The following is a 26130-nucleotide window of genomic DNA, read 5'->3' on the forward strand; positions in this document are numbered from 1 at the left end:
TAGTTGGCAGAGAAGGAATCACAGATAAGGTGAGGCAGGGGGATGGAATATGAATGAGTAGGGTTTAGATATATGGTTAGGAAGGGGAAGAACATTATGGGAAGATACTTCTGTGCGAATATAGGTATGGAGGGAAAAATGGGAGAGTGTGACTAGCAAGCAGTTTATATGTAATGAAGGATTTGTGTAAGGGAATAGTGACTCAAAACTGGAAAGGCATGTTGTGGTCATATGGTGGCAGGCCTTGAAAGCCAGATAAAGGATTTTGTATTTTGTTTTGTGGTTGATGGAAATTATTGAGGATCTTTGGTCAGATAATTGACATGATAATATTAACATTTTAAGAAAATTATTTGGAAATTAATTTTTATGATGTCTTCCATTTCTCAGATTGATAAACTTTTTTCTTTATCATTTAAACAGTCTGAAATCCCACCTTATTGAAGACCTACCTTTCAAAACATCCTAGAAAGGCACTGCAACTTTCTTTTCTTTTAAAAAATTAATGTGAAATTAATTTTTACTCATTTGTACAAATATAAAATATAATGTATATTGCGAATAATAGTCATGGAAAACAAATTCCCACATTAGTCATGTCTAAAAATAGAGAAAGAAAAAAGAGATGAAAATATGCTTTAATCCATACTCTGAGACTATCATTTCTCTATCTAGAGGTAATTAGCATGTTTGGCCATGAATCTTTTAGAAGTGTGGTGGGTCATGGTGTTGATCAGTATTGATTGTTCTTACAATTCTCTTATCTTTATATCATTATTCTCTTGGTTCTGCTCCCTTCACTCTGCATCAGTTATTACAAGTTCAAGTATTTCTAGGTTTTTCTGAAATCATCCTTTTCACCGTTTCTTAGAGAACAATAACATTCCATCATTTTCATATACCATAACTTTTTTAGCCTTTCCTTAACAGGCATTTCCCTGGTTTCCATTTTTTTTTGCTAAAATAAAAATAATAATAACAGCATTTATATAGCACCTACTGTGCCAAATGCTTTACAAATATTATTTCATTTAAACCTCACAACAACCCCATGTGCTATTATTATCCCCATTTTGCAGCTGAGGAAATGGAGGCAATCAAAATCTAAATGACTTGCCAAAGGTCATACAGTTAGGAAGTGTATTTTGACCTTTGGTCTTCCTGACTCCAGAACTAGTATTTTATCCACTGTGCTACCTATCTGTCTGAGAGTTGCTCCAAATACTTTTGTACATATGGATCCTGTTCTTCTTCCTTTGATCTCTTTAGGGTATAGACTTAGTAGCTGTATCACTGGGTCAAAGAGCATGTATAATTTATGAGCTTTGGGGTCATATGGTTGGAATAGAACTGTAAGTTTCCCTAATCCCTCCTTAGTCACCACACACATCATAGTTAAAATATACTCCACCACACGTGTGACAGGCCCTGATATCCTATGATAGAATAATTTACTTGGTGTTATGAGTGACTTTCATACTCTGTGATACTATTTTTACACATTTGTGTAAATGAGTGCAGTTTTAAAGTCTCTGCTGGGCCATCTGGAAATAAATTATGCTAATCCATGGACTTCTCAGTGCTCAAGATGACCCAAGAAGGTTGACACCAAATGCTGTGGAGATACATTATCGTATTATCAAACTGCTTTACATTAAGGACTTTGGGGCATTTCTATAACAAAATTCCATTGTCTGAGGACTTTGACTCACACACCTTATATTGTAACAATAATAACAAGTAGCATTTATTGTTTTTGGTTTGCAAAGTTTTGCAAAGTGCTTTATATTATTTCATTTTATCCTTACAACCCTGGAAGGTAAGCGCTATTATTCCTATTTTGTAGATAAGGAAACTGAGGCAGAAGTTAAATTATGCCAGAGTTCAAAAAGCTAAGAAATATCTGAGATGGGATTTGGAATTAGGTCTTCCTGATTCTAAGGCCAGTGTGCTACCCATTGTGCCACCTAACTGCCCCAATACTGTGTACATATAGGACTCAACTGTGTAATTAAAAATTCTAAATGTGGGTTCTGTTAAGGCTAAAATTCTAGTTAGTCTGTCTAAAATATCTAATGAGTGGTCGCCAATAAATTATAAGCTTTAGCAAGAGTTAGACTTTTAAGCATTTATTAAGGAGAATAAGAATTTGGTAAAGAGAGAGAGAAAGGCCTACATTCATCTATCTATTAAAGGGAGAGCACATTTCTAGCTCCCCTCTCTGCCAGAGTCCCCAGGAACAAGCCCCAGTCAGAATGCCAGGCTCCCCCCTTCCTCCTCCCACAAGCAGACATTACTTCCTGATGCCAAAGAAAAGACTCCTTGTCTTTCCCTTCAAGACCTTCACTTCATGGCAGAGCTTTTCTACAGTAAGTCTCCAGCAGGTGGCATCATTCCAATCGTTACAGTTCTAATCTGTTCCCCCAGTTTTGGGGGAAACTGACTAAAATCATTGATAAAACCAGTTTAGGTTTTTAAGGGATTATTGAAAGATAGAAAGAGAAAGATTGAGAACAGAATTCCTACAGCCTGGAAAACCTATCTTCCTTCAATTTTCCTGTGAAGTCCTCTGGAGTCTCTCTCCTCCACCACGGTGAAGTCACGAACCCCAAAAGAGAGAACTCCTCCCCCAGCAGCCGCTTCCTACTTTGTGTGTTCCTCCCAGAAATGGGAGGCTCCTCAAGTTGATTGGCTGGTAGCCTTGATAGACAGAACCCATTAGCAAAAGTCACTTCCTGACGCCAAGGAAAAGCCGCATGGCCTTGCCCTCAGAGGCATTCTCCTCCTGGTGGAGCTTTCCTATAGTAAGTCTCCAGCAGGTGGCGTCATTCTAATCATTACAGTTCCCCCTTTTGTTTCATTTGAAAAACAAATGAGTTTGCTCAATGAAACACTACCTAGATATGCTAACTGGTATTTTTTGTTCAGTTATTTCAGTCATGTGTGACTCTGTGACCCCATTTGAGGTTTTGTTGGCAGAGATTCTGGAATGGTTTGCCATTGCCTTCTCCAGCTCATTTTACAGATGAGGAAACTGAGGCAAACAGGGTTAAGTGATTTCCTCAAGTGTTACATAGCTAGTAAGTGTCTAAAGCTGGATTTGAACTCAGGTCTTCCTGACTGCAGGCCTGGTGCTCCATCCACTCACTCTGCCCTCTAACTGTCCATGTGACTGGTATCAAAACTCAATATACCCCTAAAACTGACCTTGTCTTCTCTTCCCCCAAACTGCTTCTACTCCTGACATTCCCAATTCTATTCATGGCATCATCATCTTCACTCTAACTAAGGTTTACAGCCTTAGAATTGTTTGACTCCTCATATGCTCTTGTCCCTTACATCTAATCCATTGCTAAATCTATTATATCCTTTGAATGTGTTTTCATTCACACTGTCGTCAGTTTAATCTATCACCTCTTCCCTAGATTATTGCAACAAGTTTCAAACTGGTTTCTCTACCTTTAGTTTCCTTTCACTTTGGCCCATCGTACATAACTATTCCAGTTTCATATTCCTAAAATAAAATTTTTATTCTATTGCGTTCCACAGCCTTGCTCAAGAACCTTTAGTTGTTATAATATTTTAGGCTGATATCCAAAATTCTCTGCAATGTAATTCCAATCTGCCTTTCTAATCTTTTAAAAAAATTTTATTTTAAAATTATACAATAAAACAAGCATTTCCATAATGTAGTATGATAAAAAAGATGATTGTGCATGAAACTGCAAAACTATTATATACAACTTGCTATTCCTTTCAAATATATGACAAAATTACCATGTAAGTTTCTTTCTTCCTCCCTCCCCCTAGAGATCACTACCATTAGACACAAATAGGTGTAAAATTATTCTATGCATACTTCTATTTGTCAGTTTTTTCTTCTGGATACAGAGAGCATCTTTCTTCATATGTCCTTTGTAGTTAATTTGGTATTTATAATATTCAAAATAACTTATTTGCTCAGTCATTCTTGATTTTTCTTGTTTTTTGTTTTTTGTTTTTGCATGGGGTAATGAGGTTTAAGTGATTTGCCCAGGGTCACTCATCTAGTGTCAAGTGTCTGAGGCTAGATTTGAACCCAGGTCCTCCTGAATCCAGGGCTGGTGCTTTATTCACTGCGCCACCTAGCTGCCCCTCCAAAGTCATTTTTTTTTTTTTTGGTGAGGCAATTGGGGTTAAGTGACTTGCCCAGGGTCACACAGCTAGTAAGTGTTAAGTGTCTGAGGCCGGATTTGAACTCAGGTACTCCTGACTCCAGGGCCGGTGCTCTATCCACTATGCCATCTAGCTGCCCCCAAAGTCATTCTTAAAATAGTATTGCTGTTACTGTATCCAGTGTTCTCTTGGTTCTGCTCATCTTGCTCTTATCCATAGTTCACCTAAATTGGACAACTCACTTTTCTCTGAATGTGTTCTTTGCTTTACAAATGCTGTTCCCTCCATTTGGAGTATCCTTCCTCTCTCATCCCAGTCTCTCTAATTTCCACTCACATTTGACCTATGCGAAGTCTTGTCTGATGCCCTCATTTGGACGTGACCTCTCCATCCTATACACACAAGGCTCTCCAATTGCATTTTCACATTATACTTTGCATTATAATTATTTGTATATGCATTTCATCTCCTCTTCAAGGCCATAAGGTCCCCAAAGATGGGAAGATTTTGTCTTACTCTTTTTTCAACCCCTACAATTGAACCTTGTGCCAAGTGGGTACTTAAGAATTATTTGCTGAACCACTGAATTGTACTCTAGAGCAGAAAGTGTTATTTTTTACTATGATGAGGTCCCTTTATATATTTTTCATGGTGACAATGTAGAATCATTTCTGGTGCATTCTTTGCTCTGGGTTTCTTCATTCATTCATAATGATGAAAGCAATAGCTACTTGCTTTATCGTTATATATGCATATAGAATTTATAAATTATAACTACAATCTGTTTATAGAGCTTCCCTTGTCAGTACAGAAGAAAAAACATTTAGCTTTAAAGGTTACCTAAATCCTGCTGTATCAAGAACCTAATAGGAGGACATAGAAATATCAAAGACACAAATCTAAGAGAGAAGTGTTCAATATTTCACAAATCAATTTTATTAATTTAAACACAAAATTAATGAAGAAAAATCCTGTACACAATTGTGGACACAACACACCTTTTTTTTTTTTAAATACAGTAAGGCCCAGAAAAAATCTTTTCCCCCTTCTGCGTACTGATTACAGAAATATGAAAAGAAAAGGCAAGATTTAAAAAAAATCTGCCAATCTTTGCTTCAAGCAAAAAATAAAAAGGTCTGATATGGTTGGTAATTAAGCAATCTGGGAAATTCACAAATGGCTAATTCTAGTAGCAGCATCAGGAATCCTCGGTAAGGGGATGGAGGTGCTCTTCAGCTTCCCTGGTTGGCTGGTACTTTTTTCAAGGAGTTAGAGGAGATGAGTAGAATGATTTGAGTTAAGGGCTAAGATATATGTCAAGAACAAGAGTTTACTGACAAACTGAGCACTCTAAGGCAGCAATTGCCAACCAGGTAGAGAAATATGACAGCCCCTACTTCCCAGATGTATATGTTTATCCACAATGTAGATAGAAAGAAATATCAGCTTCTTGATCGCTTTTGGAAAATTAGTTGATGTAAAAAGAAAAAAGGAAAAGAAGAGATGAAAGAAAAGGAAAGAGGAAGAGAAAAGAGTAGAGGAGAAAAAAAGAGAAGAGGAAAAGAAAAGAGAAGAGAGTGGAGGGGAGAGAAGAAAAGGAAAGGAAATGTAAGGATTGGGTACAGATTTTTGCTCCGTTCGATAGAACTATGGTATTTCCTTTCCTTCCTTAACAAAAGAATGCAGACACTAGAATGATTCTGATTTTCTGATTACATGAAAATTTTGTTAGACTCCAACCCATGAACCATTTTAATAAAATATATCTACCCTCTACATTCTTTCTGTGGGATGAGGCATTTGATTATTTTTTTTCAAGTAGCTACATATAATACATTAGTGCTGAAATTGAAAAAGGGAGGTATTAGGTTTCCCTCTTCAACTCTTTTGAGAAACTTCAGGGAAAGGAGGTGCTGTGGGCATGTTATTTTTAATAATAATGTCTTGATGGACCTTTTTCATTTAGGCAGAAGAACCGAGGGAAAGAAAACAGCTAGAAAAAAAAAAAACCACAACAAAATCCTGATTGACACTTGACATCCATGCTTTTGGTCTTGACAAATTTATCTAAAAAAAAATCCATTATCTACATATTTATACCCAACCCTTTGATAAGGTGCATCATGAGACACCGTGCCCATGCTGCCTCTTATGTTTCACTAGCAAGGCATTTCTACCTTTCAATAGCATCTCCCTAAACAATATGTAAAAGAATCATCCATTATTACAAATTTACACAAAAAAATTCTTCCTGTACATGATTGTCTCAGTGATGTACACATCTGTTTAAATTAGACATACTTTAAACTACTTTGCAATGTGCTAAAATCCAAGTACTTGCTGTGTCTATCAGAAGGCTGAGGTCTGAAAGCACCTAACTCCCATCAAACGTCCTTCCATTTACTTGATGTCAAAAACACAGTCAGTTCATAAATAAGTAGAGATGTACAGAGTACCCGGGGTAGGAGACACCCAAAAGTCAACCTTCTTTACAAGAAAATTATTCCATTGGTATCGAGAAAGTAAAAAAACCCAAAACAAAACAATCCCAGTCTTCATTGTGCAATCAAGTTTCCTCTACTGAAGAAGCAGTTTGTGTCACATTGAAGATGCTACAAATGAAAGCATTTTTAGGTTCTTTCTTCCTTCACAGGTTTGAACCGTGTAGCTAATGTGGCAGAGACACATAGTTAGGACATTCTCATGGCTTTTTGTCTTTTTCCCATTGGATTCACAGTACTAGAATCGACAGCTGTTTTGAAGGAAAAGGCATGGCCCTCCATTTAGTGAAAGGGCATAGGCTAAGACCAATTGTAGCTGCGCATCTGCATGTGGAAACCACAGTGTTCTGTAGTCCAATGCTGTCACCAGATACAGGCCTCCTGTATACTGTCCATGGACATAAGGATGTGGGGGAATTGCAAAGTGCTCTCAGGCTGCTACAGGTACTCCAGTTCTAAGGCATGATGAAGAGCCATAAGGTCAGAATGGCTTGAGATCCTCCAGAATGGCATGGCATGCTGTGGATGGCAAAAAACAAAACAAAAACAAAAACACAGTGTTAAGAAAATGGAGCTTTACCTGATGAGGTTTTCATGCTACCCATCTATTTAGAAATCAAATTTAGAAATCATTTCTCTCTGGTGATATTTTAGAAACCTCCCACTGATGGCCAACATTATTACATCTATCTTAAACAAAAACCAAATCCTCCCCAAATATGAAGTTGGGTTAGAGTACATTAATTTTAAAGCATTAATTACCTATAGCCCATTTTTTTCTTTTCTTTTTCTTTTTTTTTTTTTGTGGAGCAATGAAGGTTAAGTGACTTGCCCAGGGTCACACAGCTAGTAAGTGTCAAGTGTCTGAGGCCAGATTTTGAACTCAGGTCCTCCTGAATTCAGGGCTGGTGCTTTATCCACTGTGCCACCTAGATGCTCCCCCCACCCCCATTTTTTTAAAAGAAAGTTATATGTAGCTTTTAAATAACAACAGTTACTATTTATATAGCACCTGAAGGTTTTCAAAGGCCATTCTATCTAAAATCTCATTTGATCTTCATAAAACCCCTCTAAAGTAGATGATATTATTAACCACGTTTATCAGATAGGAAAACTGAGGCTGAGAAAAGTTAAATTACTTGCCCCGGAACACATTTATACCTTACAACACAGCTACTGATTCTATTTTAAAGAAAACATTAGCTAGGAATGAAAGTCTGGAAAACTTCTGGTCTTTTTGAAACATTTATACAGCACAATGTCAGAGCTTAAATTTTAAACAGCTTGTAGTTTGTAACATTTCATGCAATTGTGGTTTGTAGTGATTTAAATATATCAAAACTTAGTTTTGCTCATATCTAAAGTAAATTTACTTGAGTGGTTTATGTTGGTTATTCTTTGCCTGTGTCCTCCAAATGGCATTGCCATATGGGAAAATTTTTAAATGAAGGTTTAAGTTGAATGTTTTTTAGAAAGGCTTAGAAATGTGGGGTTTAAGCCATATGTATGCTTGTGCACCACCTGAATAAACCAGAAACAGGAAAAACAGGAAAAAACACAGATGACCTCATCCATGAAGGGTGAAAATATGATTATAAAGTCTTACTGCTCAAAAAACTGAGTTCTGATGTATCAGCAAGATATTTTTCCATAAATAACAAGGAGATAGCTATCACCTTTCTTTCAGAGGGCAAATATGTTTTTTAAGCAAAAAATAACATGAAGGCTAAAGTGTAGGTTTTTGGAAGCATAATTCTATGGAATCTCAGCAACATAAAAATGTAAATTTTTGGCACATAGAAAGTAGTAAAGCCATCAATTTGAGTATCCATTGGATGACTTGATCTCAAAGTCAATACAAAACCTACTCAGGTCATCTCAACCACCTAAAACTCTTGGGTGATGGAGGACCACTGCGCAGATATGATTAAAAATATAGACAATAAGTTACTAACTTCATATACTGGCTAACTATTACTCTATTATAGTATTTCTTTGTGTTTACAGAATTTAGCACAGTGCTTGGCACATAGTAAGAGCTGGATAAATGCTTGATGATTGGGCTATAGAATCCTACTGTGGGAAGGAACCTCTCATATAATTTCATAGGATCATTGGGTTCCAGATTTAAAGCTGGAAGAGACTTAATATATTGAATATAACCTCCTCATTTTACTGATGAAGAAATTGAGATACAGAGAGATTAAATTATTTGTCCAGAATGACCCAGGTTAAGGTCGTTCTTGAGCCCTTGGTCTTCCTGTTTCCATGTCAAGTGTCCTAGGCATTATACCTGTTCCCTCCATTTGGTTCAACCCTCATCTGATCCATAGATCACCTCTATAATATCCACAACAAACCTTGGTTTATATACCTTTAAAAGGAGGATTTACTTTCTTAGTCTGTTTTTGTTGTTCAGTCATTTCAGTCATGTGTGACTCTTTGTGACCCTATTTGGGGTTTTCTTGGCAGAGATACTCTACTGACTTGCCATTTCCTTCTCCAACTCATTTTATAGATAGGAAACTGAGGCAACTGGTTATGTGACTTGCCCAGGGCCACAGAGCTAGTAAGTATCTGAGGCCAGATTTGAACTTATGAAGATGTTTTCCTGATTCCAAGCCCAATTTTCTATCCACTGTGCCAACTAGCTGCCTGTGTTTTAGGATTGCTATAATTGTTAGGAAGTTCCTCTTTACATTGAATGAAAATTAATTCCTTGAAACTAATTTCCATGAATTCTAATTATATGATCTGAATCTCTCCTATCCCCCCAATATTTCTAGTCCCTCTGGCACATTATAAACCTCCCAATATGGAGAATTATAAGATTCCCCACTTGACCCAAGTTTCTTTTTTACCAACCTAAACATCTTTAGGTCTTACAACCTTTTCTAATTTGACATGGTTCTAAGTCCTCTCATCCATTGTAAATGGCTTTTGGATTGCAAACTATTATGAATTATCTATGACACTGATATCCTCTAAGGATAATTAAGAACTGACTATTGAGTATTAAGTGTGTATCTGTAGTTTCTTGTAAGAAGGCTATATTCATTTGACAAGTAAATTAGAGGCAACGTCATAGAGCAGAGTGATGCGTTTGAAGTCAGTGACCCTGGCTTTGAATTCGACCTCTATATCTTGCTACCTATGTGTCCTTTAGCAAGTCAAAAGATCTCTGGGTCTCAGTTTTCTTATTTATAAAATGACAACGTTGGGCCAAGATATTTTAGGGTGCTTCTAGTTCTAAATCTATAATATAATTATCCTAAATATACCAAGAATTAAATGGCCATAATTATCCATTTTGCAAAAAAAAAATGCCTTTTTTAGCATAAGATCATATAAGTATATACGACAACATAGGCTTCTAATTACATTTCATATTTATTTAATTCCTTGCTTCCCAAAGAATATTAAGAATATTAACAAACTACATCAACCATTTATAGTTTTTATGTCAGCAATTTGTCACCATTTCCAGTGGTTCTTTCTTCTTCCTTTTCATCCTTCTAACTAGTCATATAGAAAATCTCCATCATTTGGAGAATGGCTGAATAAACTGTGGCACAAGGAACATTATTGTGCCAAAGGAAGCAATGGATATCAGAAATTCAGATAAACACGCATAGACTTGTATGAACTGATACAGAGTTAAGTAAGAATTAGGAAAACATTAAACACTACTACTAGAATAATTAAAATAACAATAAAACAAAGCTGAATGCTGTGCAACTTTAATAATCAATCTGGGACCTAGATTTGAGGAAATGTGCCCCCCTATTTTTGCTACAAGACCATGCTTTGGCTTGCTGTATCTACTCTCAGATACAGTCACTGTGCCAACTGGTTTTACTTTTTTTCTTTGTCAAAAAGGAAGGCTCAGTGTGGAGGGAGTAAATATAAGGTGAAAAGAAAGACAAAAGACATAAAAAACTGAAAATAAGTGAAAATAAATGAAACAAAAATTTTAAGAAATCCATTTAGCTAAATAAACATTAGGTTCTTGATCCTGTGAAGTTTGTCGAGGCTGTTCTATACTCATGGATGGATTCTTTAGAGTGCAGCCATCTGGGGAAGTCTATGTGGTGATGTAACAAACATGGAAAATGACAAAGAGGTCATAGGTCAATGTTTCCTAATACGAAGTCACTCAGAATCACCACTATTTTTCTATAAAACAAAAGAAAATCAGTGAAATGTCTTTGATTGTCTGATTGTAATCAGGCCAGTGGAATGTCAATAGTAGTAATGATAGCTTTTACTGATATAAAATTTCAAGGGTTACAGAAAATCCCTTGTCACAAAAACCTTCTGAGGACAGTAGTAAATGCACTATTACTTCTCTTTTACAGATAAGAAAGCTGAGTTCTAGAAAGAGGTTAAGTGTCTTGTTCAGGGTCATCTCGAAAATTACTGAAGTTATGTGATGTTATGTTACAAATTTCTCTTTGGCAACCCAAGCAGAAGAAATTGGCAATTTGTGATTGAGCACAATTAGACAGCTTAAATTGAAACTCCTAGTGAATAAAGCCTCATGAAGGATCCCAGAGAAATCTCAAATCACTGCAGCAGAAACCCACATGAACAATGAGTGGGTGAGCATCTATTAAGCGGTTTACATAAGCACTACAGATACTGAAAACTGATTCTACAACTAGTTCAATGAGAACAATGCATCAATCAGGGGATTACAGAAAAGCAATGAATAGATCATCAACCTTTTCTAAGAGCCAAAGAGCCAGGTAGACCACTTGAATAAAGAAGCTCATATCGTAATCCTGGCTATATAGATCACAATCAAACCCAAAACTCTCATAAAGTCCTTAAGAATGTATACAGGCTCATATTCATGTTTCCAGCATTAACTCCATCCTCATTACTGACAGAGAGGGGATCTGGAGAACGTGGGGATTCTTTCCAGATTTTGATTGTGAGGAGAAACTAGAAACCACATCACATGAAGACTGGGTGAAGGGTCTGGGAATACTTAGCCAAGAGAATTGGGAGGAGGGGTCATGATTGCTTTCTTCGACATTTAAAGGTTGAAAAAGGGTTTGACTAGGTCTGCTATACTGGAAGGCAGAATTAGGACCATTAGGCATAAATTACTGGGAGACATATTTAGCTCAATATAAAGCAAAACTATTTAACAATGAGAGTTGTCAGAAAGAAAGGAAGGAAGGAAGGAAGCAAGGAAGGAATGGAATGGAATGGAATAGAATGGAATGGAATGGAATGGAATGCCTGTGGGATAATGAATTCCCCAACACAGGAGGTTTTTGGTCTTAGCATATTGGGCAGAGATAAGAGTCGTGTTTTGGGTAAATGACCATAGGCTTATAGATCTAGGGCTAAAGGGGACCTCTGTGGGTATCTAGTTCAAACCTTTTATTTATTTATTTTTCAAGTCAATGCAAATTTATTTTTTTAATTAATAAAGTATTTTATTTTTTTTCTGTTACATGTAAAGATAGTTCTCAACCTTTGTTTATACAAGCTTTACAATTTCACATTTTTCTCCCTCCCTCCCCTCCCTCCCCCCTCCCCTAGACAGCAGGTAATCTGATATAGGTCAAACTTTTTATTTTACAGATGTGGGAACTGAGGTCTAGGGAAGTAAAGTGACTTGCCCAAGGTCACACAGATAGGAAGCCTCAAAAGTACTATTTGAACTCATGTCCTTGGACTCTAGGGTCAGCAAACTTTCCCCTGTATCAGCGCTGCCTCAGAAAGGTTGGAACAGATTACCTTTGAGTCCCATTCCATTTCTGGAGTTCTAGGAATTACTTAATATCTTTTTTAACATCATGAATAAAACCTCACAAAGCATAAAAGACCTGTCAACCTACAACATAAACCTTTGTCTAAGTTCCATGTTTTTCATTTAAGGCCATAAAATGAAGTCTTGGGATTCCTAGATGAACCTACGGAGATTTGCAATCAATGAAAGGAAGCATTGCTTTGGTTTTTAGCATTTGTCATGCTGGAAATGGTCATAATGTTTGAAAGACCACCATGTTTTTGGGAATGACAAAAGAGCTGAGTATGGTAACTATCATGAATTTCACTTTTCTCCTTGATCAAGGAGACTCTTGATAGGATTCTTTTGAATCAGCTACTGCATAACAAAATCCAGTAACTGTAATAAGGCTGTAAGAAGACATGGGAACCCAAGCAGAGTAATTTGGCAATTTGTGAGGGACCTCAGAGGTGATATTTAGACCAATGCCATCCTTTTATAGAAAACAAAACTAAATTCCAAATTGTTTAAATGACTAGCTCAAGATCACACAACTCATAAGGAGCAAAAGTAGGATATTCTGCTTTCCTACGCCAGAGCTTTCCTCTTTCCACTATACCATGGTGGATACATGGTCTTTTCTACAAGATAGATATAGAAGTACTTCGGGAAAAAAAATAACTCCCCTCTTCTGCTGTATTAATTAATTTAAAAATATATCATTTGGGGGCAGCTAGATGGTGCAGTGGATAGAGCACCGGCCCTGGAGTCAGGAAGACCTGAGTTCAAATCCGGCCTCAGACACTTAAGACTTACTAGCTGTGTGACCCTGGGCAAGTCACTTAATCCCATTGCCTCACCAAAAAAATTTAAAAAAATATATCATTTGTGGATTTGTATTCTGAATGAAATTCCCCCAACCCAGCTGAATTCACAGGATGGTATGGTTGCCAGTAGCACCTTTGTTACTAATGGAGGGGGAAAGGGTAGAACAATACTAATAGTTTATTTAAATACTATTGCTTGAGGATATGATGGAGAAAGTTGCCACTCAACATTTTTTTGGAGGAGGGGGAACTCTTTTGTTGTCCTTTAGTGAGATTTATACAACTCACCAGATGAATCTTAGCAGATCTAAGAGCTATATGATGACAACTATACCATGTGCCATAAACAGAACAACCCTTGCAAAAGAGTAGGGATCATTTGTTAGGCATCCTAGACTGAGGTGAAATGATCGCCACCATCAGTGGCAGAAACAAATGGTTTTCTTTAGCAATAAGCTAGAGATTGTAGAGACTAGAGCTGTGACTTCAGTGATCCAGGGAAGTCTCTGTAACAAAACTTCCTTTGTCAATGTGGGTCAGTGCCTTCTTTGCAACTTGGTCTTAAGGAGTTGCTTAAAACACTGAGAGGCTAAAATGACTTACCTAGGATCACACAACCAGCATATGTCAGAGGTAAAATAAGAACCCAGGCCTACTGGCTTCAAGTCTGACTTTCTATCCATTATGCAACACTTTCTATTTTCATTGGCATTAGATATTCAAAAGCTACTAGTGAATACTGATATACGGATACCTTCTATCCAAAATGATTTGATAAAGAAACAGAAAGCAGAGTCCACAGCTCATCCTCTAGTGGCTAGGTAACAGTATATTATGAAAATGGGAGATAACCTCTGCATGGTAGTATATACCTAAATTCCTTACTTGTAATCACTGCTATTAGAACTGAGGCTGATGATCATTTGAGTTTAGGACTTTGGAACCACATTAAGCTAAGGCCATTGGGTGTTTGAGAAAAGTATAGCATCCATATGGTGAGCCCAGGCTGCCTGGGGAGTAAACTGACCCAGGCTGGAAGTGGGAAATATCAAAGATCCCATGCTGGTAATTAGTGGGATGAGGTAAGCAGCTGCTGAACTTCTAATGGGAGACAGAGACAAAGAGACAAAGAGACAGACAGAGAAGGACAGAAAGAAACAGAAACAGAGAGACAGAGAAAGAGACAAAAAGAAATAGAGAGGGGAAAAGACAGAAGGACAGACAGAGACAGACAGAAAAAATGGAGAATCAAGGTTTTCCTACCAACTAAAGTTCTAAAGATTAGATATAATATAATGAAGTTCCATGTCAAACAATATAAATCTAACTAACATGGAAGTTTCTTCTATCACCCATACTTGAAGAAATGGATGATGAAAATTTGTTAAATATATCCAGAGGCAGGTAGGTGGCCTGATGGATAGAGCTCTGAGCCTGGAATTAGGAAGACTTGAGTTAAAATCTGTCCTTAAAAACTGCGTGATTCTGGACAAGTTCCTTAACTTCTGTTTGCCTTAACTCACTGGAGAAGCAAATAGCAAACAATCCAAGTATCTTTGCCAAGAAAACCCCATCAAGAGTATGGTACACAAGATCATAGAGATTTGGGCACAAATTGTCCCGAACTTAAGGAGCAGGGGGAGACAACAGATAAAGGAGATTTGGGACAGGAGATGTGTTTTGGTTTAGCAGGACAGGATTTGGGAAGGTTGAGTTTAGATATTATCCTATGAATAGTAGGGAACAAATGTGATTTAAAAATTATTGTTAGGAAGCTAAATCCGGGAATTAATCTGGAATTAGAGAGCAGATAAGACAGGAGGGAAGAGACTATTCAATTAAAGAAGCATTTTTCAATTCAATTTGTGTCATGGAAACTAAGTAGAGGCCAGCAGCAACCTGTAGTTCAGGCATGAAGTGATGAATGCCTATGGATTTAGCCTTTGGCCCCTACTCTTCCACTCCAAGGTTTTTTTTAGAAATTCTTTGCCCAGTATAGCTTTTCATTTGATGAACCAATCCTGTCTTATGGTTTCTGTTATCACTTATATCCCGTTGATTCTTATTATACATCTCTAGTCTCCAATCTATGGAAAATGAAAGGCAAAAGTGAAAGGGATGTCAGAAGCGGTACTGGCAAGACTTGGTGGTTTATGATATTTAAAGGATTGAGGAAAGAAGACTGATGCAGATGTAAGAGCTTTTGAGCCTGGGTGATTTGGGGAATGGCGGCCCTAATGATAGAAATAGTGAGGGTGGGAGATACGCTTCAGCAAAGTTCAGTTTTGGTTGAGTTGAATTGGAGGTGACGAAGTGACATATACTCTATAGGTAGTTAAGAGATTTAGGACTGGAACATGGGTCAGAAGTTGGGGCTAGAGATTGTATATTCATGAATCATGAGGATACAAATATTAACAGAAACCAATGCTGATGAAGGATTGTTCATAATATTTGACATCTACTTTTGAAGGCTTTGGAGAGAAGTGTATTCCACAATTCTTGCTGTGCCCCATTCTAGTGTGTGTAACCCTTAGGCTTTAGCCAGATGATTAGCCTCTTTAGGAAGAAAAATGAATTGTCCGAAATACATTTTATTTTTAGAAGAGCTAAAAAATTCCTTCATCACAAACACATTATAAATTATTATGTATCAATCTGCTATATCTCCATTCATCATATTGCTTAATCCATGACTTCAGCATTTAAGCAATGTATGTCTTATTAATTCTAAGAATTAAGCACTTTGGGTGGTGGTGGTGGTGGACATACTCCTCTTTGAAGTCTTCATTATTATAGGAGCGATGTGGTATAATGGTTAGAGATCTGGCCACAAAATGAACAAGGTCAGGCAAATCATTCGGCTTCTAATCCTCTAAGCAACTCTCGAAGCCTATACTTTGTAAACAAAATGCCAGCTTGCATTGGGAGAGGGAGTTTTCTTATCCTAGAGCTGCCTATACCAGTAGATTTACAGGTCTAGTTCCTATTTCTAAGTTTCTCTCTCCTTATTTTTAATATGAATAGTTATTTGCAATATAAACAAGTTGTTTTCAGTTGTAAAGTTAGTAAATAAATACAACTCTTACTTTAAAGGCTTGAAATTTATGTTATAATAAAGGAGAGCTTTTTAGTTAATCCAATTTCAGTCTCCAAGATGTTTGCCATTCATTTGCTTTGTTAATTTCACTTAATATGCAGTTAGAGTGGGGTGGTTAGGTAGCACAGTGGATAAAGCACCAGCCCTGGATTCAGGAGTACCTGAGTTCAAATCCGGCCTCAGACACTTGAGACTTACTAGCTGTGTGACTCTGGGCAAGTCACTTAACCCCCATTGCCCAGCCAAAAAAAAAATGCAATTAGATTTTCAATTCCTTTACAAAGTATACCTTGTTTCCAAAAAACAATCAGATTTCTTTTTGCCCTCACTATCATATGCTAGAAGATGAGAATTGGGTTGAGGCCAATTATAGAACTTTGAGCTCGAACATACCTACAGATCATCTAATTTCCTCATTTTACTAATGAGGACAATGTGGCCCAGGGAAGTGAAATTGCCCAAGGTCACAAAAGCAGAGAATGACTTCAGTTTCAGTCTTCTGATTCCAAATTCATTGCTCCTCCAAATTCATTACATGGGTTCTTAACTTTTCTTTTGTTTGTTTCCTGGATTCAACTGACTATCTAGTAAGCTGAAGGACCCCTTCTCACAATTGTTCTCACAAGTACAAAAATGGAAGTTCATAAGAAACCTAAGAAAACCAATTATATTGAAATATAGTCATCCAAGTATATTTTTAAAATGTTGATAGATTCTTGATTAAGGACCCCTTCCTTAAACCATGGGCTGGTGGAGCACTTCCAAGATTTCCCCATTTTGGGGACAAAAGAATACTCTCCAAAGAATTTTTTATTTATTCTTTTGACATGCTTTCCTAACTGTGCCTCTACAGAGGTTGTTTTTCATTTTTAGAAATTATTGCATTAGATTAAATTACTTAAGAAAGCTCTAGGACTTTCCTGGCAAAGAACTTAAGGATGACTTCTGCTCCTGTTTCTGTTTCATAGAATTCTACCTCAATGACCACCAATAAAGAAACAAAGGACAAAGCTCTCCCTGGTTTGCATTTTTTGTATCCTAAATCATTGATTGCAATAGAGCATTATTTGAAGAGATGAAAGGCATTTCTAGAGGGAAAAGAAGAAATCTTTGTGTTAGCTTGTAAAAGGACATATGAAACTGACAGGTAAACAAAGCCATCTTGAAAGGTGGGAGTGAGGGAAAATTCTGAAGAGATGTGAACTAGCATTTGCTTTTATAAGATAGCTCAGTGTTAAATCTTGTGCTGTTATCATAGCTATTAAGTAGTTTCATTCAAGTTAGGAAACAAAACAATATAACATAATCTGCATCTTCATAGGGGTGTTCCACTCCCCCCACCTCCATCATAGAGATCAAATCAGGAGAAATGACAAACGTACAAATTTACAGACAATATTCAAGATATACATGACCCTCATTTAATTCTAATAGACATTTTCCTAACAGGTGGAATTTGGTTTTTGGTCATGTAAACATTTCCAGTACAAGAAGGAAACTTGCTATTTAAAGGAATTCTGTGTTAACTTTTTGCAAAAGAAAATGAATCCCTCTATAATGAGGGTAATCACTCAATAATTTATTTTATTTTAAGGTATAGTGAGGCACATCTGTTTTATAGATTCATTTCCCCTAAACTTGGGTTTTTAAAATATTGCTGACAACATTAAAGCAACTCTCTTGTAATTTGGTGTGATTTTAAAAAATCAGACCCTTCTCTATTAGACTCATACAGAAGTCATGACTAGTGGAATATTGTGCCTTTACTGAATGACAAAAAGAATTGAATACTTAGGTATGAAATAAAAGTAAAATAAAATACACTATTAAGTGATGGACTCATTACATCTGTATCCTGTGCTAGAACTAGTTAGTATTCTGAAATTAAAAAAAAATAGTTGGGAATTTTTTTTTTTACTGGTTCTGGAAAATATACACTGAGCTAATTTACAATGGATATTACCATTTTCCTTTGAGTAGGCAGTGTCTTATGCCTGAAATGCTCTCATCCTCGTGTCTACTTCCTGGACTCCTTAGCATCATTCAAGCTTTACTTCATATTTTACCTCCTCAAGTGAAATTTCCTGATTCACCCCTAATTTGTGAATGTCTGCCCCTTTACTTTGTATGCATGTGTCTGTGTAGACACAGATATATCTACATCTATATCTATCTACTTGAGGCTGACAACTCTGCACAGCTCTGCCTCACTTAAATCCAATTCACACACATATGTCAAGACATCCCCCTTGTGATGTCATTGGTCCTCCTCAGAAACGGAGGATGAACAACAACCACATTTATCTATATCTATTACTTTCTCCTAAAAAAACTCCCTGAGGGCAGGTACTGTATATTTTTGCTTTTGTTCACCAGTGCATATCATCTAATAGGCACTTAATGAATGCTTATTTAAGATCACTGTCTCTCTAAAACACACAAATGTGGCACACACCTTTGGACTTCTGGTACAAGTACCAATTTCCATTTAAAATACAGCCAGAGGAGTCAAGAGTCATCATATTTAACCTCTACTACCTAATATCTGTTAGGTCTCATGTTTTAGCAAATGTCTTTTATAAGAAAAACAATGTTCAAAAAGAAACTAGTCTGGGAGGGCGGTGGAGAGGGTGGAAGAGAATTTGGAACACAAAGTTGAACAAAAGTGATATTGGGGCAACTAGATGGCGCAGTGGATAGAGCACTGGCCCTGGAGTCAGGAGGACCTGAGTTCAAATCTGACCTCAGACACTTAACACTGGCTGTGTGATGCCTGGGCAAGTCATTTAACTGCAATTGCCTCACCAAAATAAATAAATAAAATTTTTTTTAAAGTGATATCAAAATGTGTATTTTACATGGAATTTGGGATAATAAAATTCTAAATATTAAAAACAGACAATTTTAACTGATATTCAACAAAATTCAGTACATATAAAATGACTGAGATTGGCTGCAAAGAAGAGAAAGAGGTACATTTCTAAATGGTCATGCTTGATCCTTCAATTTTTGTTGAATTTTGTTGAATAAGGATGGGTTTAGGGACTAGATCTATTATTTCAATGGAATAGAAAATTCCCTAATAAGGAAACTTCTTCCATCGCTCTGGGTTAGCTTTTTGTCTTAGAGAGTCAGTCTCAGAGAGTTGCCTAAGACATGGAGAGGTTAAGTCACTTGCCAGCTATTATGTGACAAGGGTGGGACTTGAAACACCGTCATCTTGTTTATGAGGCTTGCCATTAAAATTGTTCTGTTTCTGTTGGACATTTTTCCCCACATGGATCACAAAAACTAATGCACACCTAAGGTCTTACAGATATAAGCTGGCAATATTTAACAGAATGATTACTAGCTCATCTTTATTTTATTTATTTTTAAATTTTTTTGGTGAGGCAATTGGGGTTAAGTGACTTGCCGAGGGTCACACAGCTAGTAAGTGTTAAGTGTCTGAGGCCGGATTTGAACTCAGGTCCTCCTGACTTCAGGGCTGGTGCTCTATCCATTACGCCATATAGTTGCCCCCATCTTTCTTTATTTTAATGGGAATCTTGCCTCAGAGTACAGAGCTCTGCATATACTGTCAGAAAAGGCTAAAGTGTTGATTAGTTTTACTGGACTACTTTTCTGCCCTTCTCTTTGAAGTGCAAGAGGAAATGACACATTTGGAAATGAAGGTGACATAAGAACAAAAGATCAGTAACAATTTTTAAAAATTCACAGACATTACAAGCAAAGGATTGTATGATTAATTAGCAAAAATGAATATTATACATATCAGAAAAATAATAATACCCCAAGAAGTATTGCTTTATTTCTATATATTTTACTCAAACGTACATCTTTAAACACACACACACACACACACACACTTAAATTACATAAAAGCTCTATCCTAAGAAGGTTCTGTCAAAAGTCACCAACTGTATTCTTGATTTGGTTCAATAGAGTTTACTGATTTTTCGTGGCACTATAAGTGACTCATCACATTGGCCACTACAAGGGGAAAGACAACATTTTGGTACTTTTAATAGGGATTATCCTGGAATTTTCCTTTCCAGAGAATGCCAGAGTAAAATATACCAGCCTCCAAGGCAGATCCATGTTTTGGCAAGTGCCCACTTTGGCACAACACTGACTACACTTCAACCTTGGCTCTCTTTCTTGAAATACAGGCCAGTAATAGGCTCCATGAAGACACTCCAGGAGGTCCAATGTAGCCGAGTTGTCACTATCTTGAGGCTCTGCCAAGAAGATGAAATGGATCTGGACTACATTCAGGAGTTATTGTCAGCTCATTAGGGAGGGGTGGGTTTGGAGGGCCCTACTACAATCTGGGAAATCTCATGCTTCACTAGACTGCACTCAGCTCTGATAGAACAAACAGATGTGTTTCCCCATAGTGTCACTGGACAATGAGGGAACTGGGACATCCAGTGTATACTGTTGGTGACTAACACCACCCAAACTACCAAATATTACAGAACCTGAATTATGAATTACTTTGGCAACTAGCTTCCTTTGTAATTCTGTGATCATTCCCCAGATTCTAAGACCATTCTTGCATGCCTTGAGTTGTTCTAACTTAGCTTGCTTTAAGGGTAGAGTTGGATCTTCTTGGGAAACCCTGGACTGGTCCATAAGCTAATGAGAAGGCAAAATAAGGGACTTGACCTTTCTCAGCATTCAGAGGTAATTGGTAGAAGGGAGATGCTAGAGTTAAAATTATACCCATATAAGACCTAACACCTTGCAAATGTGGTATTTTGTTCAGTCATTTTCAGTTGTGACCAATTTGGTATTTTCTTGGCGGAGATACTAGAGTAGTTTGCCATTTGCTTCTCCAGCTCATTTTACAGACAGGGAAACTGAGGCAAACAAGGTCAAGTGACTAGTCTTGGGTCCCACAGCTAGTAAATGTCTGAGGTTAGATTTGAACTCAGGAAGATGAGTCTTCTTGACTCCATGCCCAGTATTTTATCCACTGCTTCACCTAGATGTGGTATATATAATGCTTAATTTAAAGTCAAAGTTTGCCTGCAAATGCCATTTGTGGTATTTACTGGAATGTTCCCAAATATCTGGATCTGTGTGTTATTTAGAGAAGATAGCATGGTCAATGCATGGGAGTTGAGCAATGAACAAATTCTTCTGTTGGTTAATTTAATGACATACTTAATATATCCCATGGGAAATTTGCATCAGACTGTACATACTCTTAAAAAGTTTATGAACAACTATATTTGTTTATTTATCAGGAAAAAAAGATTAGCAACTGAGATTATGAATATTTAAATCTTTCAGCAGGTACAGCTAGGTGGTACAGTAGAAAGAGCAGCAGGCCTGGAGTCAGGAAGACCTGAGTTCAAATTTGGCCTCAGACATTTACTAGCTGTGTGACTCTAGGCAAGTTGTTTGGCTCTGTTTGCCTCAGTTTCCTCATTTGTAAAATGAGCTGTTGAAGGAAATGGCAAACCACTGCAGTATCATTGCCAAGAAAACCCCAAATGGGCCATGAAGAGTCAGACATGACTGAAGCAACTCAAGAACCACAAAACATCTTATAGCATATAAATCATAAAATGTTTGTAGATTTCTATAGAGTTTATTTGCTTGTGTTTTGCTAAATATTATCTAAATTCCAATATCATTAATAATATACAACATTCAGATTATAATGTAAACACTTGTGGTAGGCTAGTGTGAACTATTATCTAGGTAAAAAAGATGGTAAAAACTGAGATACACAGAGATTTAGGGAGTTGTAGGTCACTGAGTTAAACCTTTGTAGACTTAGATAGAGAGCTAGAGAGGATTTCTATAATTAGAGCCAGAACCAAACTGCCATCGAGGTTTAGGAAGTTTCTTTTAGATTCAAGATATTCCAGCTTTCCTTTTCCTCTGAAGTTAAAAAATAAAGCTTGATGAAATAATAAATATGTATTTATATATGGGAAAAAGTCTACCTCCACTATCCTTAGGGATATAAAAGAATAAAATGAAGGGCTATTAATGAACTATATTTGTCTGCTGGTGTGGCAGGGAGGGTCATATGGGAAGGATAGAGGATGCTGAAGATTATGTGAACATAATCAGCTTTCTAGAGAGGGACCAGTGTACTGGAAAAGATGACTTCACAAGAGGGAAAAGCTTAAGAAGAGAAAGAAACGTTACCTGTAAAATGAGACTATGACAATTCCCCAAACATACAGCTTTAAAAAAAAAAAAAAGATTTTCATGGGCTGTATTTAAAATACATACTCAATAGCACTATCCAAGAAACCTTTTTCTTCATGTATTGCCTTCATTTGGAAAACTGCATACTTTTGTATTTTAATCACAATAACATTTTTATTGAGTACATTTAAGTTCCTAATCCAAAGGGGAAAATCAATGCTTGGTTGGACAACTGTAATTATGAGAAATGTTTAACATCTAAAGAAGAATTCCTCTTATGGCAGTGTACTTTCCGCCCAAATATTTCAATGTCTTTTAAGTGAGCCACTTACTTAACAGAAAAAAGACCAAACAGAGAAAGGATTATACCTTTTTTGCTCCTTGTTCTTCTTCCACACCATCTCCTATAACAACATATACAACTTTTCTTCCAAACCTTTGAATTATTCGCTCAAAACAGCTTTCCTTTCCTAAAGGACAGATATAAGTAGGAAGAAACTTAGTTTTTTTTTTAAGTGTGGGCAATAGAATATTGGTAATAAAATAATAATTAACACAATGATCTTAAGTCATTAGGTACCTTACATCTTGCTAATTCATGTTATATACTTAAAGCTAATAATTCAACTAGATTCTGCTTAAATGAATACAATATTTGCAGAAGCCTGTTATTTTAGGCTTCTAGAACAAATAAATCAAATTGCCTGAAATTTTAAATATTCCTCACTATCATGTTTCCCCCCCACATGACAAGAAATTACTCTGAGGGAATCATTTACTCACTAGCAGGACCTGGACAAACATGAACTTGATGGAACTGGGAAAACCAGAGAAAAACCATCTTCTCTTGTTTTTTTGTGTACTGTGTATCCAATCTGAGGACAAAGGTATATGATTCTATGGCCATATCTTGAGTTTTAAGATTCTGTTTTTTAATGCTGAGCATAACAGCGAGTTAACCCTGTTATTTAATAATACATACACCACACACACATGTGCAAACGTACACAGATAATTTCTTTAATGAATATACGAGAAAAAATAATGTTCTGAACTACACTGACATTTAAAAACAGTTAAAACATTACCTAAACCGGTTTGAAAATGGGGAAATATTATAGAATTACTTTTCTTTTGGTAAGAAAAAATTTAGGAGGTTCTTTTTCTCTAAAGTCTACAATTATTTTTAGGATGCTCTCATCATATTCTTTTTGGAAAAGTGTTGCCATGTGCAGTTGAGATATTTTTGTGAGAATATTTTTGAAATAATATGTCAGAACAGAATAGAGAAATAATGGGAATTTTTGCTCTGAATGGAAAATACCATACCTATACAACCAGAATTCAATAAATTAAAAAAAAAAACTTTCCTAAAGGAAAAAAAATAGGATCAAGGTAATTCTATACAGAGTCCCAGGTTATCTGTTCATTATCTTTCTTATGTCAGACCTTCATTTAGACTACAGTGTCTGTCTGAGGCACTGTCTGCCCTGTGTTGCAGTTAATGCAAGCATTGTCTCTTCTTGGAAAAAACCCGGGGCTTTGAGTCCCCTGTTGCAAACAGAGCTGTTCCAGTGGACAATGGCATAGCTTATAAATAGGTTTCAAAATGTGAATGGCTGAGCTATGCCTGCACCCATTTCAAAATAAGTATCAGATATACAGGAGAACAAATTACCTGTTTGCTTAAACAAATGTCTGCATTATATTTGTATTTTGCCTCAAAAACACTCATTTGCATCTGACAGAAAGGGATTGGTACATATATATTCAAAGGACACAATTTCATTAATATGTCTTAGATAAACAATGCCTGCTTTCTCCACATAAACATAAAATAGTAAAAGTAGATATAGTAAAGTTTTTTTCTGAAAAGCAAATATATAAAAATGTAAAAGCAAATATAAATAAAATGACAGATTTTTTAAGAAAAAAAAGAATAACTGATTATTTTTAATGTGAAATTGATGAAAATAAAAGATGTTCCAATTTTGCCTGCAGTAGACAAGGCATTTTCATATGAAGAAAACAATTATAAATTCAGAATTACTGGTGCATGCATAGTAGATAAAGCTCTGGTCTCAGAGTCATGTCCTGTCTCTGACATGAAGCCAAAGCTTTGTGACCTTGGGCAAGTCACTTGAACATTCAGTACTCCTGAATACTCTAAGACTAGAAGATATAGAATGGTTGCTATCTGTTCTTCATTGGTAGACATAGTCTCCTTACTGGGAGACTCCCTTTACCAGTGAAGTCATACATTCAGGAAAAAAAGAATGAAAGTATGAATTGATCATTTTCAGGTCCAATGGAGAATTCATTTTATTTTTTAAAAAATCTTAGCATTTAGGAAATGAATACAATCTCTTCTACAATTTGATTTGGAAATATTCAGTTTTCTTAAAAATGAAGTCATTGCTATGTTGCAAGCAATCCTCATACATCCTATTATTTCAATCCTGAATTTTCCTGAGTCCTCGGATTCCCAGTTATGTCACATCTGATGGTGACTTTAACAGAAAAATACAGTAAGGTCAATCTTTTCTACCTTCACCTGTAAAGTCCTCTACTAATAAATAATATTTTCCATATAAAGGGAGCATTACATTTGATTATTATTTTTTGATCACTAGAATATTTTCTATTTATAATTTTTCATCTTTACTGAGAGGTAAAAACCTACTAATGAATTTTTAAATAAAATAGCCATTTTTATATTAAACATAAATTTTATTCTAAGTGGTACACTTCTGCACTTAGCTATTCCTTAGATGATGAATATTGTCATTTCTCATTCCCATTCTAGCTGCCCAAATATTATAGATAACAAATGTTGCACTGGACCATTAATCTGGGGAAATAAATATCACTTATTCTTTTGTTTCCATGACCTTGGTAAATCACCAAAATATACTTTAGAAGGGTGGTGATAGGGGCAGCTAAGTGGCATAGAGAATAGAACACTAGGCCTGGAGTTAGGAGAACTCATCTTTGTGAGTTCAAATCCAGCCTCAGACACTAACTGGGTGACCCTGGGCAAGTTACTTCATCCTGTTTACCTCAGCTTCCTCATCTATAAAATGAGCTAGTGAAGGAAATGGCAAACTACCCAGTATCTTTGCTAAAAACCTCCAAAAAATAAACAAACAAAAACAACACAAATGGGGTCATGAAGAGTTGGAAATGGCTTAAAAAATGACCCAACAACAAATGGGAGAGATGTTCATTTGCCTGAATGGGCATCTCCCTCCTCTAACTTTTTAAACAGAGTTTTATTATGGGGCATATTTATTTTATTTTTTCCAGGGCAATGAGAGTTAAGTGACTTGCCCAGGGTCACACAGCTAGTGTCCAAGGCTGGATTTGAACTCAGGTCCTCCTGAATCCAAGGCCAGTGCTTTATCCACTGCGCCACCTAGCTGCCCCCAATTATGGGGCATATTTAAATTCCTATCCTTATAAGCTGTATGGAGGTCTTCTGTTTGGAGCTTGTAGCTTCCTTCTTGGAAAATCTTTGAATATCCTTGAAGTACTGGTCTCCATTGCTGGTATCAAATAGAAAATGTTCTGTGGCATTCAAAGCACTTTATAATGTGGTCCTTTTCTCAGCTTCCCAGTTCTCTTATA

At 36.4% G+C, this 26130-nt stretch overlaps 1 protein-coding gene across 4 annotated transcripts in view; it reads right to left on the reverse strand.

Moving 5' to 3' along the window:
• Positions 1–5131: 5131 nt before the first annotated feature.
• Positions 5132–26130, reverse strand: part of EYA1 (EYA transcriptional coactivator and phosphatase 1) — a 165114-nt gene continuing 144115 nt past the window's right edge. For all 4 annotated transcript variants that reach the window (XM_043979451.1, XM_043979450.1, XM_043979452.1 and 1 more), the window contains 2 exons: positions 22873–22973; positions 5132–7175 (listed from right to left, as the gene is read on the reverse strand). In XM_043979451.1, coding sequence (XP_043835386.1) covers positions 7095–7175; positions 22873–22973 — 182 coding nt within the window. In that variant the 3' untranslated portion in view covers positions 5132–7094. The remainder of the gene's footprint in view (positions 7176–22872; positions 22974–26130) is intronic.

This window comes from Dromiciops gliroides, chromosome 1 (genome assembly GCF_019393635.1).
Source record: "Dromiciops gliroides isolate mDroGli1 chromosome 1, mDroGli1.pri, whole genome shotgun sequence".
Classification (NCBI taxonomy): domain Eukaryota; kingdom Metazoa; phylum Chordata; class Mammalia; order Microbiotheria; family Microbiotheriidae; genus Dromiciops; species Dromiciops gliroides.